The sequence below is a fragment of the Elephas maximus genome, chromosome 16 (assembly GCF_024166365.1).
Source record: "Elephas maximus indicus isolate mEleMax1 chromosome 16, mEleMax1 primary haplotype, whole genome shotgun sequence".
NCBI lineage: Eukaryota > Metazoa > Chordata > Mammalia > Proboscidea > Elephantidae > Elephas > Elephas maximus.
The window spans coordinates 14,157,997-14,173,645 of NC_064834.1; the positions used below are offsets into that span (position 1 = coordinate 14,157,997).

The window sequence follows — 15,649 nt, forward strand, 5'->3', positions numbered from 1 at the left end:
GTCAGAGCTCCAAAGGTGAAAATAATCAAGTTAGCTCACTCAAGCAACCCATTTGGGCATATCAAAACAAAAGAAAGCAAGAAGCTATGACACAGTAAGCGGACATAAACTAATAAAATAACTTATAGATGGCTTGAAGACAGCAGTCAATATCAAGTCACATAAAGAAACAGACCATGATCACCTTAACAAGCTCTCAAAACAATCCAGGAATCTTCTAGATGAAAGTGCATTCCTGGAATTACCAGAGGCAGAATACAAAAGATTAATATACAAAACCCATCAAGACATCAGGAAGGAAATGAGGCAATACGCAGAACAAGCCAAGGAACACACAGATAAAGCAATTGAAGAAATTAGAAAGATTATTTAGGAACATAATAAAAGATTTAATAAGCTGGAAAAATCTGTAGACAGACAGCAATCAGAAATTCAGAAGATTAACAATAAAATTACAGAAGTAGACAACTCAGTAGAAAGTCAGAGGAGCAGATTTGAGCAAGTAGAAGCCAGATTTTCTGAACTCGAAGATAAATCACTTGGCACTAATATATTTGAAGAAAAATCAGATAAAAGAATAAAAAAAAATGAAGAAACCTTAACAATCATGTGGGACTCTATCAAATAACCCACAAGTGATTGGAGTAACAGAACAGGGAGGGAGAACAGAAAATACAGAGAGAATTGTTGAAGATTTGTTGGCAGAAAACTTCCCTGATACCATGAAAGATGAGAAGATATCTATCCAAGATGCTTATCAAACTCCACGTAAAGTAGACGTTAAAGGAAAGTCACTAAGACATATTATAATCAAACTTGCCAAAACCAAAGATAAAGAGAGAATTTTAAGAGCAGCTAGGGATAAACGAAAAGTCACCTACAAAGGAGAGCCAATAGGAATAATCTCGGACTACTTGGCAGGACCCATGCAGGCAAGAAGGCAATGGGATGACTTATTTAAAAAATTGAAGGAAAAAAATTGCCTGCCAAGAATCATATACCCAGTAAAACTGTCTCTTAAGTACGAAGGTGAAATTAGGACATGTCCAGATAAACAGAAGTTTAGGGAATTCGTAAAAATCAAACCAAAACTACAAGAAATACTAAAGGGAGTTCCTTGGCTAGAAAATCAATAATATCAGGTATCAACCCAAGACTAGAACACTGGGCAGAGCAACCAGAAGTCAACCCAGATGGGGAAATCAAAGAAACAAACCAAGATTAAAAAAAAAAAAAAAAAAAGCTCAAAACAATGTAATTATATAAAAGAAGACAACATTACAATGATAAAGAGGGATTAAGAAATGTAATCATAGATTTTCCATATGGAGGGAAAGATACAGCGATACAAAGAAATAAAAGCTGGGTGTAAATTTAGAAAAATAGGGGTAAATAATAAGGTAACCACAAAGAAGACAAACTATCCTACTCATCAAAATAAAAGAAAAGAAAAAAATAGAGACTCAGCAGAAACAAAATCAACAACAATGAATATGAGGAAAGGACAATATATAAAGATAATCTACTCAGCACATAAAATTAAGTGGGAAAAAGAAACTGTCAACAACACACAAAAAAAGACATCAAAATAGGCACTCAATTCATACCTAACCATAATTACCCTGAATATAAATGAACTAAATGCACCAATAAAGAGACAGAGAGTGGCAGAATGGATTAAAAAACAAGATCCGTCTATATTCTGCCTACAGGAGACACACGTTATATGTGGAGACACAAACAAACAAAAACTCAAAGGATGGAAAAAAAATAAGCAAGCAACAATCAAAAAAGAGCAGGAGTGGCAATATTAATTTCTGACAAAATAGACATTAAAGTTAAATCCATCATAAAGGATAAGGAAGGGCACTATATAATGATTAAAGGGACAATATACCAAGAAGATAAAACCATATTAAATATTTATGCACCAGGTGACAGGGCTGCAAGATACATAAAACAAACTGTATCAGCATTGTAAAGTGAGATAGACAGCTCTACATAATACTAGGAGACTTCAACACACCACTTTTGGTGAAGGACAGGACATTCAGAAAGAAGCTCAATAAAGACACGGAAGATCTAAATGCCACAATCAACCAACTTGACCTCATAGACATATACAGAACACTCCACCCAACAGCAACCAACTATACTTTCTTTTCTAGTGCACATGGAACATTCTCTAGAATAGACCACATATTAGGTCATAAAGCAAGCCTTAGCAGAATCCAAAACATTGAAATATTGCAGAGCATCTTCTCTGACCATAAGGCCATAAAAGTGGAAATCAATAACAGGAAAAGCAGGGAAAAGAAATCAAACACTTGGAAACTGAACACTACCCTGCTCAAAAAAGACTGCGTTATAGAACACATTAAGGATGGAATAAAGAAACTCATAGAATCCAATGAGAATGAAAACACTTCCTATCACAACCTTTGGGACACAGCAAAAGCAGTGCTCAGAGGTCAATTTATATCAATAAATGCACATATCCAAAAAGAAGAAAGGGCCAAAATCAAAGCATTATCCATACAACTTGGACAAATAGAAGTAAAGGAACAAAAGAAACCCTCAGGCACCAGAAGAAAACAAATAATAAAAATTAGAGCAGAACTAAATGAAATAGGAAACAGAAAATTTAAAGAATTAACAAGACCGAAAGCTGGTTCTTTGAAAAAATGAACAAAATTGATAAACCATTGGCCAAACTGACAAAAGAAAAACAGGAGAGGAAGCAAATAACCTGAATGAGAAATGAGATGGGCGATATTACAACAGACCCAACGGAAATTAAAAGAATCATATCAGATTACTATGAAAAATTGTACTCTAAAAAATTTGAAAACCTAGAAGAAATGGATGAATTCCTAGAAACACACTACCTACCTAAACTAACACAAACGGAGATAGAACAACTAAATAGACCCATAACAAAAGAAGAGATTGAAAAGGTAATCAAAAAACTCCCAACAAAAAAAAACCCTGGCCCGGACAGCTTCACTGCAGAGTTCTACCAAACTTTCAGAGAAGAGTTAACACCACTACTAATAAAGGTATTTCAGAGCATAGAAGAGGATGGAATACTCCAAAACTCATTTTATGAAGCCACCATATCCCCGATACCAAAACCAGGTAAAGACACCACAAAAACAGAAAATTACAGACCTATATCCTTCACGAACGTAGACGCAAAAATCCTCAACAAAATTCTAGCCAGTAGAAATCAACAACATATCAAAAAAATAATTCACAATGACCAAGAGGGATTCATACCAGGTGTGCAGGGATGGTTCAACATTAGAAAAACAATTAATGTAATCCATCACATAAATAAAACAACAGACAAGAATCACATGATTTTATCAATGGATGCAGAAAAGACATCTGACAAAGTTCAACAGTTCAACACCCATTCATGATAAAAACTCTCAGCAAAATAGGAACAGAAGGAAAATTCTTCAACATAATAAAGGGCATTTATACAAAGCCAACAGCCAACATCGTCCTAAACGGAGAGAGCCTGAAACCATTCACCCTGAGATTGGGGACCAGACATGGAAGCCCTTTATCACTGCTCTTATTCAACATTGTGCTGGAAGTCCTAGCCAGAGCAATTAGGCTAGATGAAGAAATCAAGGGCATCCAGATTGGCAAGAAAGAAGTAAAATTATCTCTATTTGCAGACAACATGATCTTATACACAGAAAACCCTAAGGAATCCTCAAGAAAACTACTGAAACTAATAGAAGAGTTCAGCAGAGTATCGGATACAAGATAAACACACAAAAATCAGTTGGATTCCTCTACACCAACAAAAAGAACATTGAAGAGGAAATCACCAAATCAATACCATTTACAGTAGCCCCCAAGAAGATAAAATACTTAGGAATAAATCTTAGCAGAGATGTAAAAGACTTATACAAAGAAAACTACAAAACACTTCTGGCAAGAAACCAAAAGAGACCTACATTTAAGTGGAAAAACATACCTTGCTCATGGATAGGATGACTTAACATTATAAAATTGTCTGTTCTACCAAAAGCGATCTGTACATTTAATGCAATTCTGATCCAAATTCCAATGACATTCTTTAATGAGATGGAGAAACAAATCACCAACTTCATATGGAAGGGAAAGAGGCCCCAGATAAGTAAAGCATTACTGGAAAAGAATAACAAAGTAAAGACTTTACCTGATTTTAGAACCTATTATACTGCCACAGTAGTCAAAACAGCCTGGTACTGGTACAACAACAGACACATAGACCAATGGGACAGAACTGAGAATCCAGACATAAATCCATCCACATATGAGCAGTTGATATTTGACAAAGGCCCCAAAACAGTTAAATGGGGAAAAAATAGTCTTTTTAACAAATGGTGCTGGCATAACTGGATATCTATCTGCAAAAAAGTGAAACAAGACCCATACCTCACTCCATGCACAAAAACGAGCTCAAAATGGATCAAAGACTTAAATATAAAATCTAAAACGATAAAGATCATGGAAGAAAAAATAGGGACAATGTTAGGAGCCCTAATACGTGGCATAAACAGTATACAAAACATTACTAAAAATGCAGAAGAAAAACTAGATAACTGGGAGCTCCTAAAAATCAAACACCTATGCTTATCCAAAGACTTCACCAAAAGCATAAAAAGACTACCTACAGACTTGGAAAAAGTTTTTAGCTGTGACGTTTCCGATCAGCGCCTGATCTCTAAAATCTACATCATACTGCAAAATCTCAACTACAAAAAGACAAATAACCCAATTAAAAAATGGGAAAAAGATATGAACAGACGCTTCACTAAAGAAGACATTCAGGCAGCTAAAAGATACATGAGGAAATGCTCACATTCATTAGCCATTAGAGAAATGCAAATCAGAACTACAATGAGATTCTGTCTAACTCCAACAAGGCTGGCATTAATCCAAAAAACACAAAATAATAAATGTTGGAGGGGCTGTGGAGAGATTAGAAAGCTTACACAGTGCTAGTGGGAATGTAAATAGTACAACCACTTTGGAAATCGATTTGGCGCTTCCTGAAAAAGCTAGAAATAGAACTACCGTACGATCCAGGAATCCCACTCCTCAGAATATATCCCAGAGAAATAAGAGCCTTTACACAAACAGATATATGCACACCCACGTTTATTGCAGCACTGTTTACAATAGCAAAAAGTTGAAAGCAACCAAGGTGCCCATCAACGGATGAATGGATAAATAAATTATGGTATATTCACACAGTGGAATACTACGATAAAGAACAGTGAAGAATCTGTAAAACATTTCATAACATGGAGGAACCTGGAAGGCATTATGCTGAGTGAAATTATTCAGTTGCAAAAGGACAAATACTGTATAAGACCATTATTATAAGAATTCAAGAAATAGTTTAAATATTGAAGAAAATATTCTTTGTTGGTTACAAGAGGGGGGAGGGAGGAAGGTGGGAGAGGGGTATCCACTAAAATAGATAAGAACTAGTAGGTGATGGGATAGTAGATAAGAACTACTTTAGGTGAAGGGAAAGACAACACACAATACAGGGGAGGTCAACACAACTGGACTAAACCAAAAACAAAGAAGTTTCCTGAATAAACTGAATGCTTCGAAGGCCAGCATAGCAGGGGTGGGGGTTTGGGGACCATGGTTTCAGGGGACATCTAAGTCAATTGGCATAATAAAATCTATTAAGAAAACATTCTGCATCCCACTTTGGAGAGAAGCGTCTGGGGTCTTAAACGCTAGCAAGTGGCCCTCTAAGATGCATCAATTGGTCTCAACCCGCCTGGATCAAAGGAGAATGAAGAACACCAAGGACACAAGGTAATTATGAGCCCAACAGACAGAAAGGGCCACAGAAACCAGAGACTGCATCACCCTGAGACCAGAAGAACTAGATGGTGCCCAGCTACAAGCGATGACTGCCTGACAGGGAACACAACAGAGAACCCTGAGGGAGCAGGAGAGCAGTGGGTTGCAGACCCCAAATTCTCGTAAAAAGACCAGACTTAATGGTCTGACTGAGACTAGAAGGACCCCGGTAGTCATGGCCCCCAGACCTTCTGTTGGCCCAGGACAGGAACCGTTGCCAAAGTCAACTCTTCAGACCCAGATTGGACTGGACAGTGGGCTGGAGAGGGATACTGGTGAGGAGTGAGCTTCTTGGATCAGGTAGACACTTGGGACTATGTTGGCACCTCCTCCCTGGAGGGGAGATGAGCAGGCAGAGAGGGTTAGAAGCTGGTGAAATGGACACGAAAAGAGGGAGTGGAGGGAGGGAGCAGGCCGTCTCATCAGGGGGAGAGCAATTGGGAGTATGTAGCAAAGTGTATATAAGTTTTTGTGTGAGAGACTGACTTGATTTGTAAACTTTCACTTAAAGCACAATAAAAATTTAAAAAAGTTTTATCAATTTATTTATTTAAAAATGTACAGTTTACTATATGTCTTAGTGATCTAGTGCTGCCGTAACAGAAATACCACAAGTGGATGGCTGTAACAAACAGAAATTTATTTTCTCACAGTCTAGCAGGTTACAAGTCCAAATTCAGGGTGTCGGCTCCAGGGGAAGCCTTTCTCTCTCTGTTCGGCTTCGGAGGAAGGTCTTTGTCCTCAATCTTCCCCTGGTTGAGGAGCTTCTCAGGCACAGGGACCCAGTGTCCAAAGGATGTGCTCTGCTCCTGGTGCTACTTTCTTGGTGGTATGAGGTCCCCAACTCTCTGCTAGCTTCCCTTTCCTTTTATTTAAAGAAATAAAAATAATCTTCCACAAACTACGAAAACAGAGGAGGAGGAACATTTCCCAGCTTATTTTATAAGGTCAGTATTTCTATGATACCAACGCCAGGCACAGCCCTCAGAAGAAAAGAATTCTGTGTGTAAAAAATCCCAATAAATCCATAAAACAGTAATGTGTTCTAATTACTAGAACTAATAAACAAGTTTAGCAAGGTCAGGATGCAAAGCCAATATACAAAATGAATAATTTTTCTAAATGTTAGTAATAAATAATCCAAAAATGAAGTTAAGAAAATAATTCTATTCATAAAAGCATCAAGAAAGGAATACTTACGAAGAAATTTATCAAAAAACAGTGAAAACTATAAAGCATTGCTCAAAAAAAGTAAAGGAGATCTAAATAAATGGAGAGACATTCCATGTTCACATATTAGAAGACTCAATATTATTAAAAAGGCAATTCTCCTGACATTGATCTATAGATTGAATGCAATTCCTATCAAAATCCTATGAGGATATTTTTGCAGACACTGGCAAGCTGATTTTAACATTTACGTGAAAACACGAAGGCGCTAGAAGAGACAAAACAATTTTCGAAAAAAACACCACTTGATTAAGAAATTTACTATAAAGCCATAGTCATCAGGACAATGCGATACTGGCACAAGAGCAGGCAGGTAAACCAATAGAACAGAATTGAGAGTCCAGAAATAAACCTGACATTATGGTCAAATGATTTTTGATAAAAGTGTTTAGACAATTCATTGGGGAAAGAATAGTTTTTTTCAACAAATACAACAGTTGGATATCTATATGTGAAAAAAAAATTTAGACCTAATTTAGACCTTTACTCAATCCGAATACAATGGTCAACTCAAAATAGATCCTAGATGTGAATGTAAGAGCTAAACCTATAAAACTTTTAGAAGAAAACATAAGAGAAAATCTTTCATGACCTTGAGTTAGGTAATGAGTTCTTAGATATGACGCTAAAAGCAGAGGTGGATGTAGAATGAGGTGTTTCACTGCTGATGTGAGATGGATCTTGGCTAAAAGCAGAGAATAACAGAAAGATCTTTACCTGTGTTTTATTGACTATCCAAAGGCATTTAACTGTGTGGATCATAACAAATTATGAATAACATCTTGAAGAATGGTAATTCCAGAACACTTGATTGTGCTCATGCAGAACCTGTACATAGACCAAGAGGCAGTCATTCATACAGAACAAGGGATAGTGTGTGGTTTAAAATCAGGAGAGATGTGTGTCAAGGTTTTATCCTTTCAGGGTCAACACTAAGGGCCCTAATGCATGGAATAAATAGAATACAAACCATAAGTAGCAATACACAAACACCAGACGATAAGCTAGATAACTGGGATCTTCTAAAAATTAAACACATATGCTCATCAAAAGACTTCATCAAAAGAGTAGAAGGAGAACCTACAGAATGGGAAAAATTTTTGGCTATGATAAATGAAACAAAGGTCTAATCTATAGGAAAATCCAACACCTCTACAACAAAAAGACAAATAACCCAATTAAAAAATGGGCAGAGTATGAACAGACACTTTACCAGAGAAGACATTCAGGTGGCTAACAGACACATGAGGAAATGCTCTTGATCACTATCCATTTGTTGTTGTTGTTAGGTGCCATCAAGTTGGTACCTACTCATAGTGACCTATGCAAAACAAGATGAAACACTGCCCAGCCCTGCGCCATCCTCACAATTGTCGCTATGCTTGAGCCCACTGTTGCAGCCACTGTGTCAGTCCATCTCATTGAGGGTCTTCCTCTTTTTCACTGACCCTCTATTTTACTAAGCATGATGTCCTTCTCCAGGGACTCATCCTTCCTGATATCATGTCCAAAGTACGTGAGACATAGTCTCACCATCCTTGCTTCTAAGGATGTAGAACATTTAAAACATAGGGTTTTCACTGGCTAATTCTTTTCAGAAGTAGACTGCCAGGTCCTTCTTCCTAGTCTGTCTTAGTCTGGAAGCTCAGCTGAAACCTGTCCGCCATGGGTGACCCTGCTGGTATTTGAACACCAGTGGCATAGCTTCCAGCATCACAGCCACACACTAGTTCCTATAGTACAACAAACTGCAAATCAAAACTACAATGAGATGCCATCTTACCTCAACATTCCTGGTACAAATAAAAAAAAACAGAAAATAATAAATGTTGGAGAGGCTGCAGGCAGCTCGGAACACTTATGCGCTGCTGGTGGGAATGCAAAATGCTACAACCATTTTGGAAAATGATATGGCACTTCCTTAAAAAGCTAGAAACAGAAATACCATACGATTTAGCAATCCCACTCCTAGAAATATATCCTAGAGAAATAAGAGCCGTCACACGAATAGACATATGCACACCCAGGTTCATCACAGGATTATTCACAATAGCAAGAAGATGGAAACAACCTAAGTGCCCATGAACAGATGAATGGATAAACTATGGTACATACACACATTGGAATACTGTAGTATGGATCTTTGAAACATCTCACAACATGCACGAATCTGTAGGGTAGTATGCTGAGTGAAATAAGTCAATCACAAAAGGATAAATACTATATGAGACCACTATTATAAAAACTTATGAAAGGTTTACAAACAAAAAAACAATCTTAGATGGTTACAAGGGAGAGGAGGGGTGAGGAGAGAAAAAACTAGACAATAGAAAAGTGGTAACTGTGGTGAAGGGTACGACAGTACACAGTACTGAGGAATCAGTACAACTTGACGAAGGCAAGGTCATGGAAGCTTCATAGATATATCCAAACTCCCTGAGAGACAAGATTACTGGCTGAGGTCTGGGGAATCATGGTCTCAGGGAACTTCTAGCTCAATTGGCATAACATAGTTCATAAAGAAAATGTTCTACACCCTACTTTGGTGAGTAGCATCTGGGGTCTTAAAAGCTTATTAGCAACCATCTAAGATGCTCCATTGGTCCTACTCTGTGGAGCAAGGGAGAATGAAGAAAACCAAAGATACAAGGGGAAGATTAATCCAAGGAACTAATGGACCACGACTACCACAGCCTCCACCAGACTGAGTCCAGCACAACCAGATGGTGCCTGGCTACCACCACCGACTGCTCTGACAGGGATCACAACAGAAGATCCCAGACAGAGCTAGAAAAAAACGTAGAACGAAATTCTAACTCGCAAAAAAAGACCAGACTGACTGGTCAGACAGAGACTGGAGAAACCGTGAGAGTATGGCCCCTGGACACACTTTCAGCTCAGTACTGAAGCTACTCCTGGGGTTCACCCTTCAGCCAAAGATTAGACAGGTCCATAAAACAAAACCGGACTTAATGGGCACACCAGCCCAGGGGCAAGGACGAGAAGGCAGGAGGGGACAGGAAAGCTGGTAATGGGGAACTTAAGGTCAAGAAGGGGAGAATGTTGACATGTCCTGGGGTTGACATCCAGTGTCACAAAACAATATGTGTGTTAATTTGGTCTGTAAGTCTTCATCTAAAGTATAGTAATAAGAAAAGAAAAGGTTGTATCCTTTCACCATACTTATTTAATCTGTATGCTGAACAAATAATCTGAGAAGCTGGACTATATGAAGAAAAATGCAGAATCAGGATTAGAGGAAGAGTCATTAACAACCTGCATTATGCTGGTGACACCACCTTTCTTGCTGAAAGTGAAGAGGACTTGAAGTACTTACTGATGATGAAAGACTGCAGCCTTCACTATGGGTTACAGCTCGACGTAGAGAAAACAAAAATCCTCACAACTGGACCAATAAGCAACATCATGCTAAACAGAGAAAAGATTGAAGTTGTCAAGGATTTAATATTATTTCAATTCACAATCAATGCCCAATGGAAGCAGCAATCAAGAAATCAAAACGACATATTGCATTAGGCAAATCTACTGCAAAAGACTTCTTTAAAGTGTTAAGAATCAAAGATGTTACTTTGAGGACTAAGGTGCGCCTGACCCAAGGCATGGTATTTTCATTGTGGCAAAGAATATTGAATGTACCATGGACTGCCAGAAGAATGAACAAAACCTGTCTTGGAGGAAGCACAGCCAGAACGCTCCTTAGAAGCAAGGATAGTGAGACTTCGTCTCATATACTTTGGGCATGTTATCAGGAGGGAACAGTCCCTGAAGAAGGACATCATGCTTCGTAAAGTAGAAAAAAAAAAAAAAATTTTTTTTTTTTTTTTTGTAAAGTAGAGGGTCAGTGAAATAGAGGAAGACCCTCAACAAGATAAATTGACATAGTGGCTGCAACAATGAGTTTGAGGATGTCGCAGGATTTTGAGCAGTGTTTCATTATTTTACATAGGGTCACTATGAGTCAGAACCGACGTGACAGTAGCTAACAGAAACAACATAAATGGAAAAATCGATAAATTATACTTCATCAAAAGTAAACACTTTTGCATTTCAAAACACACCTTTACGAAAATGAAAGGATGAAAATTGTAATCAGTGTCACAAAACAATTTGTGTGTTAATTTTTTTAATGTACTTTAGATGAAGGTTTACAGAACAAACTAGCTTCTCATTAAACAGTTAGTACACATATCGTTCGGTGACATTGGTTACCAACCCCACAACATGTCAATACTCTCCCCTTCTCGACCTTGTGTTCCCTGTTACCAGTTTTCTTGTCCCCTTCTGCCTTCTAATCCTTGCCCCAGGGCTGGTGTGCTATATTAGTCTTGTTTTGTTTTATGGACCTGTCTAATCTTTGGCTGAAGGGTGAACCTCAGGAGTGACTTCATCACTGAGCTAAAAGGATGTCTGGGGGCCGTACTCATAGGGTTTCTCCAGTCTCTGCCAGGCCAGTAAGTCTGGTCTTTTCTTGTGAGTTAGAATTTTGTTCTGCCTTTTTCTCCAGCTCTGTCTGGGACCCTTTACTGTGATCCCTGTCAGAGCAGTCAGTGGTGGTAGCCGGGCACCATCTAGTTGTACTGGACTCAATCTGGTTGAGGCTGTGGTAGTTGTTTTGTATTAATTGTTGAATGAGAAACTAATTTCCTCTGTACACTTTCAGCTAAAGCAGAATTAAAAAAAAAAAAGCCACAGACTAGGATAAAATATTTTTAAATTATGTATCTGATAGATGACATGTAGCCAGAATATATAAAGATCACTTAAAACTCAATAATAAGAAGATAAAGACCCAATTAAAAAATGGCAAAAGATTTTAATAAACATTCCATCAAAGAAAGTAAATGCCTAATGGGCACATGAAAGGATACCCAACATCGTTATCCATTAGGGAAATGCAAAGTAAAACCACAATGAAATACCACTACATACCCACTAACATGACTATAAGCAAAAAAATAGATGATACCAAGTGTTGACAAAGATGTGGAGAAACACTGGTGGTGAAAATATAAAATAGTACAGTCACTTTGGAAAACAACCTGGCAGTTTCTTAAAAAAAAATTACCCATACCCATTTTACTCATTGTTATCAAGTCAATTCTGACTCATAGCAACCTTATACAGTCCAGCAAATCATTCCTAGGAAATCTATCCAAGAGAAGTGAAAACCTATGTCCACAAAAAGACATGTATGCAAATGCTTATAGCAGCAGTATTCATAGTAGCCCAAAAACCTACAACAATCTAAATGTCCATCAACTGGTGATTGGATAAACAAAATGTGATGTATCTATGTAAGGGAATACCATTCTTCAGTTAAAAGGAGTGAGCTACTGATACATGCTTCAAGAGTGATGAACCTCAGAAATGTTACGCCAAGTGAAAGATGTAAAAGACTATATTTTATAATTCCATTTGTATGAATTTTTTTTTTTAAAAACACGTCCCAATTTAACATCCCAGAGATGTTAAAATGTGAAAAAATTTGCATCTTGGAATCTATGAAATATAGTAATTTAGTAGAGATGGCAGAATTGTGATTTTTAAAATTTGTAATTTTTTCTATAATGTTATTAGATTGTCTTTTAACAGTTTCATTAACGTGTAATGGACATACAATAAATTGCACATACTTAAGTTGTATAATTTTGAAGTTTTGACATATATTTACACCTGTGAAGTTATCACCCCAATTAAGATAACGAACATATCCGTCATCCCTGAAAGCTTTCTTGTGCCCTTTGTAATCCTTCCCTCCTACCTTTCTTTCATTTTTCTCAGGCTTCATACATTCATCGTAATTATTTTAATATTCATGTATGTTTGATTATAAATTATTTTAAGATTCTCTTCCATTAATTTATATATAGTTTGAATTTTTCCATATAAAGTTTTACTTTGAACTTTAAACTCGTCTTATTCTTCCAGTTATAATTGATATGCCAGTAACTAGACAGATACTATTTCTTGTAAAGAAATGAATTCTGCCACTTAAAGTTAATTTGAAATTATGTGTCAAAGATTAGAAACTTTCTGGTGACCAGAGTTATGTGACATCAGAATCAAGCCATGTTGAAAGGTCTCCTTTCTTTAATGACAATATATAAAAATTTTTAATTGTAAATATTTTTTAAAATATGAAAATAAATTATAGAGTAGGCAGGTAACTTTCTATGGTGGTTTCACCTATTTTGGGAAGAGAGAAATACAGTGAAATGTTTAGGTCTCCTATCTGAATCTATAATGTTGAAATTATCTGGACGACTAAATGATACTAAAGAATAATATGGATTTCTTTGGAGTTTGTCTCATTTGCCTGTGACTCACTGTACTTTGGTGTTTTTTTTTTTTTATTTCAGACAAAATGTTTATTCAGCTTGTTCCGGGATACTGGTCATCATTTGACTCAGAATAATAAAGTAGGAGGAATTATTTCTCCACAGTCCAAACCAGTTATTGCTAAGAACCTGAGAGAAGATAGAACAATCAAAGATACGGTAAGGAAGGGCTAGGACTGGGATGTGATGGGCTGTTGGGAAAGTAATGGTTTTGCCTGTTTTTTTTTTTTTACAATTCAGAGGCTCAGGCTGGTTTCTCATTTGGTGAATTGCATCAATGTAGTATGTAATTTTTTTTTAATAAAAGTTTACAAACCAAGTCAGTCTCTTACACAAAAATTTATATATACCTTGCTATATACTCCTAGTTGCTCTCCCTCTAATGAGACAGCACACTCCTTCTCCCCATCTTCTATTTTCGTGTCCCTTCAGCCAGCTTCTGACCACCTCTGCCCTCTCATCTCCCCTCCAGACAGGAGCTGCCCACATAGTCTCGTGTGTCTATTTGATCCAAGAAGCTCACTCTTCACCAGTATCTGAAGAGTTGACTTTGGCAACGGTTCCTGTCCTGGGCCAACAGAAGGTCTGGGGGCCATGACTACCGGGGTCCTTCTAGTCTCAGTCAGACCATTAAGTCTGGTCTTTTTACGAGAATTTGGGGTCTGTACCCCACTGCTCTCCTGCTCCCTCAGGGTTCTCTGTTGTGTTCCCTGTCAGGACAGTCATCGCTTGTAGCTGGGCACCATCTAGTTCTTCTGGTCTCAGGCTGATGTGGTCTCTGGTTTATTTGGTTAGTGTGTTTTTTGATGCATTGTAATGATCATTGTATCTTACTGCCTTCCTGTCATTGTGAAAAGCACGTAAAACTTCAGTTTTTGAGGTGTGTTCATTTTCTTTCAGCAAGCACTCAGTATAAAATCTCAGAGCTCAGATACTCCTTTGGAAGTTGAACCCTCTCTGAACCACAATCCAGAAGGACAGGTAATTATCTATAAAGCATTGACCAAGGCAATATGGTATAATGGGAAAAGCTCAAGGCAGGAGATTTGAATTACCATCCTATATTTACCCATGACTAGTTTATGACCTTGGGCAAATTCCTTTGTTTTGTTGCAACTCTGTAAAATGATTAACTTTAAGGTCCTTTCCAGCATTAAAATTTTGTTTTTTAATAATTTTATTATATTATGCACTGTGAGGGATGCAAATATGCACCATCTGCAGAATTTACTCATCTGCCCTCAGGGCACCAGGTAATCTGATAGGAAAACAGGCAGGCTTTACTAACCGCAATACAGAATTTTGATGAGCACTGTAATAGAGATACAAATAAAGTTCTCTGCGGGATCAGAGGAGTCAAAGGTTAATATCTACTGGGATGGGGCCATCTCAGGGAAGGCTCATGGGAGAGGTGGTATGCAAGCTAAGTAGTGAAAGATAAAGAGAGCTGTTTGCCAGATGAAAATGGAGGGAAAGGTATTTTCCATCAGAGAAGGGAGCAGAATTCAGGGTACATCAGTTAATTCAGTATGTTGTGTCGTTGCCAGTGAGTCAATTCTGACCCATGACGATTCCACGTGTGCAGAGTAGAACTGCTCCATAGGATTTTCAAGGCTGTGACCTTTCTGAAACAGATCGCCAGGCTTGTCTTCCAAGCCTCCTCTGGGTGGGTTCAAACCGCCGATCTTCCAGCTGGTAGTTGAGAACTTAACTGTTTGTGCCACCCAAGGACTCCCAATTCAGTAAAGGAGAATGAAAAGAAAGAAGAGGTGAGAAAGAAGAGGCTGAGTCAGGTTGTATAAGTCTTTGAAAGCGTTGCTAATGTTTGGACTTTATTTCATTGGTGATGAGGGCCTCTGGTGCCTCATCATGGAGACTCATGTCAAAGGTTTTTAAGTCAAGTAGAGCTAAGACTTCCTTTGTGCTTTGGGACACAACTCTAGCAGGGATTTGAAAAAGAGAGATTGAAGTTGTTTGAGGGGGGAGGTGGTAGGAGCTTGAGATACCAATTTTTAAGTTTTTCCTGTAGTGTAGGTGAATGGTAGTGACAGTTTGATTTAGAACAGGTGTTGTAGTAAGGAGCAGGAGAAAGATGTGGCAGTCTGCTTCTGTGAAGATTTATAGCCTTCAAAACCCTGTGGGGCAGTTCTGCTGTGTCTGTAGGGCCCCTA

The 15,649-nt window shown here is 37.8% G+C and overlaps 1 protein-coding gene across 7 annotated transcripts in view; it reads left to right on the forward strand.

The window, feature by feature from the left end:
- Positions 1-15,649, forward strand: part of CFAP70 (cilia and flagella associated protein 70) — a 149,140-nt gene that overhangs the window by 48,693 nt on the left and 84,798 nt on the right. For all 7 annotated transcript variants that reach the window (XM_049854878.1, XM_049854877.1, XM_049854881.1 and 4 more), the window contains exons 11-12: positions 13,500-13,637; positions 14,379-14,459. In XM_049854878.1, coding sequence (XP_049710835.1) covers positions 13,500-13,637; positions 14,379-14,459 — 219 coding nt within the window. The remainder of the gene's footprint in view (positions 1-13,499; positions 13,638-14,378; positions 14,460-15,649) is intronic.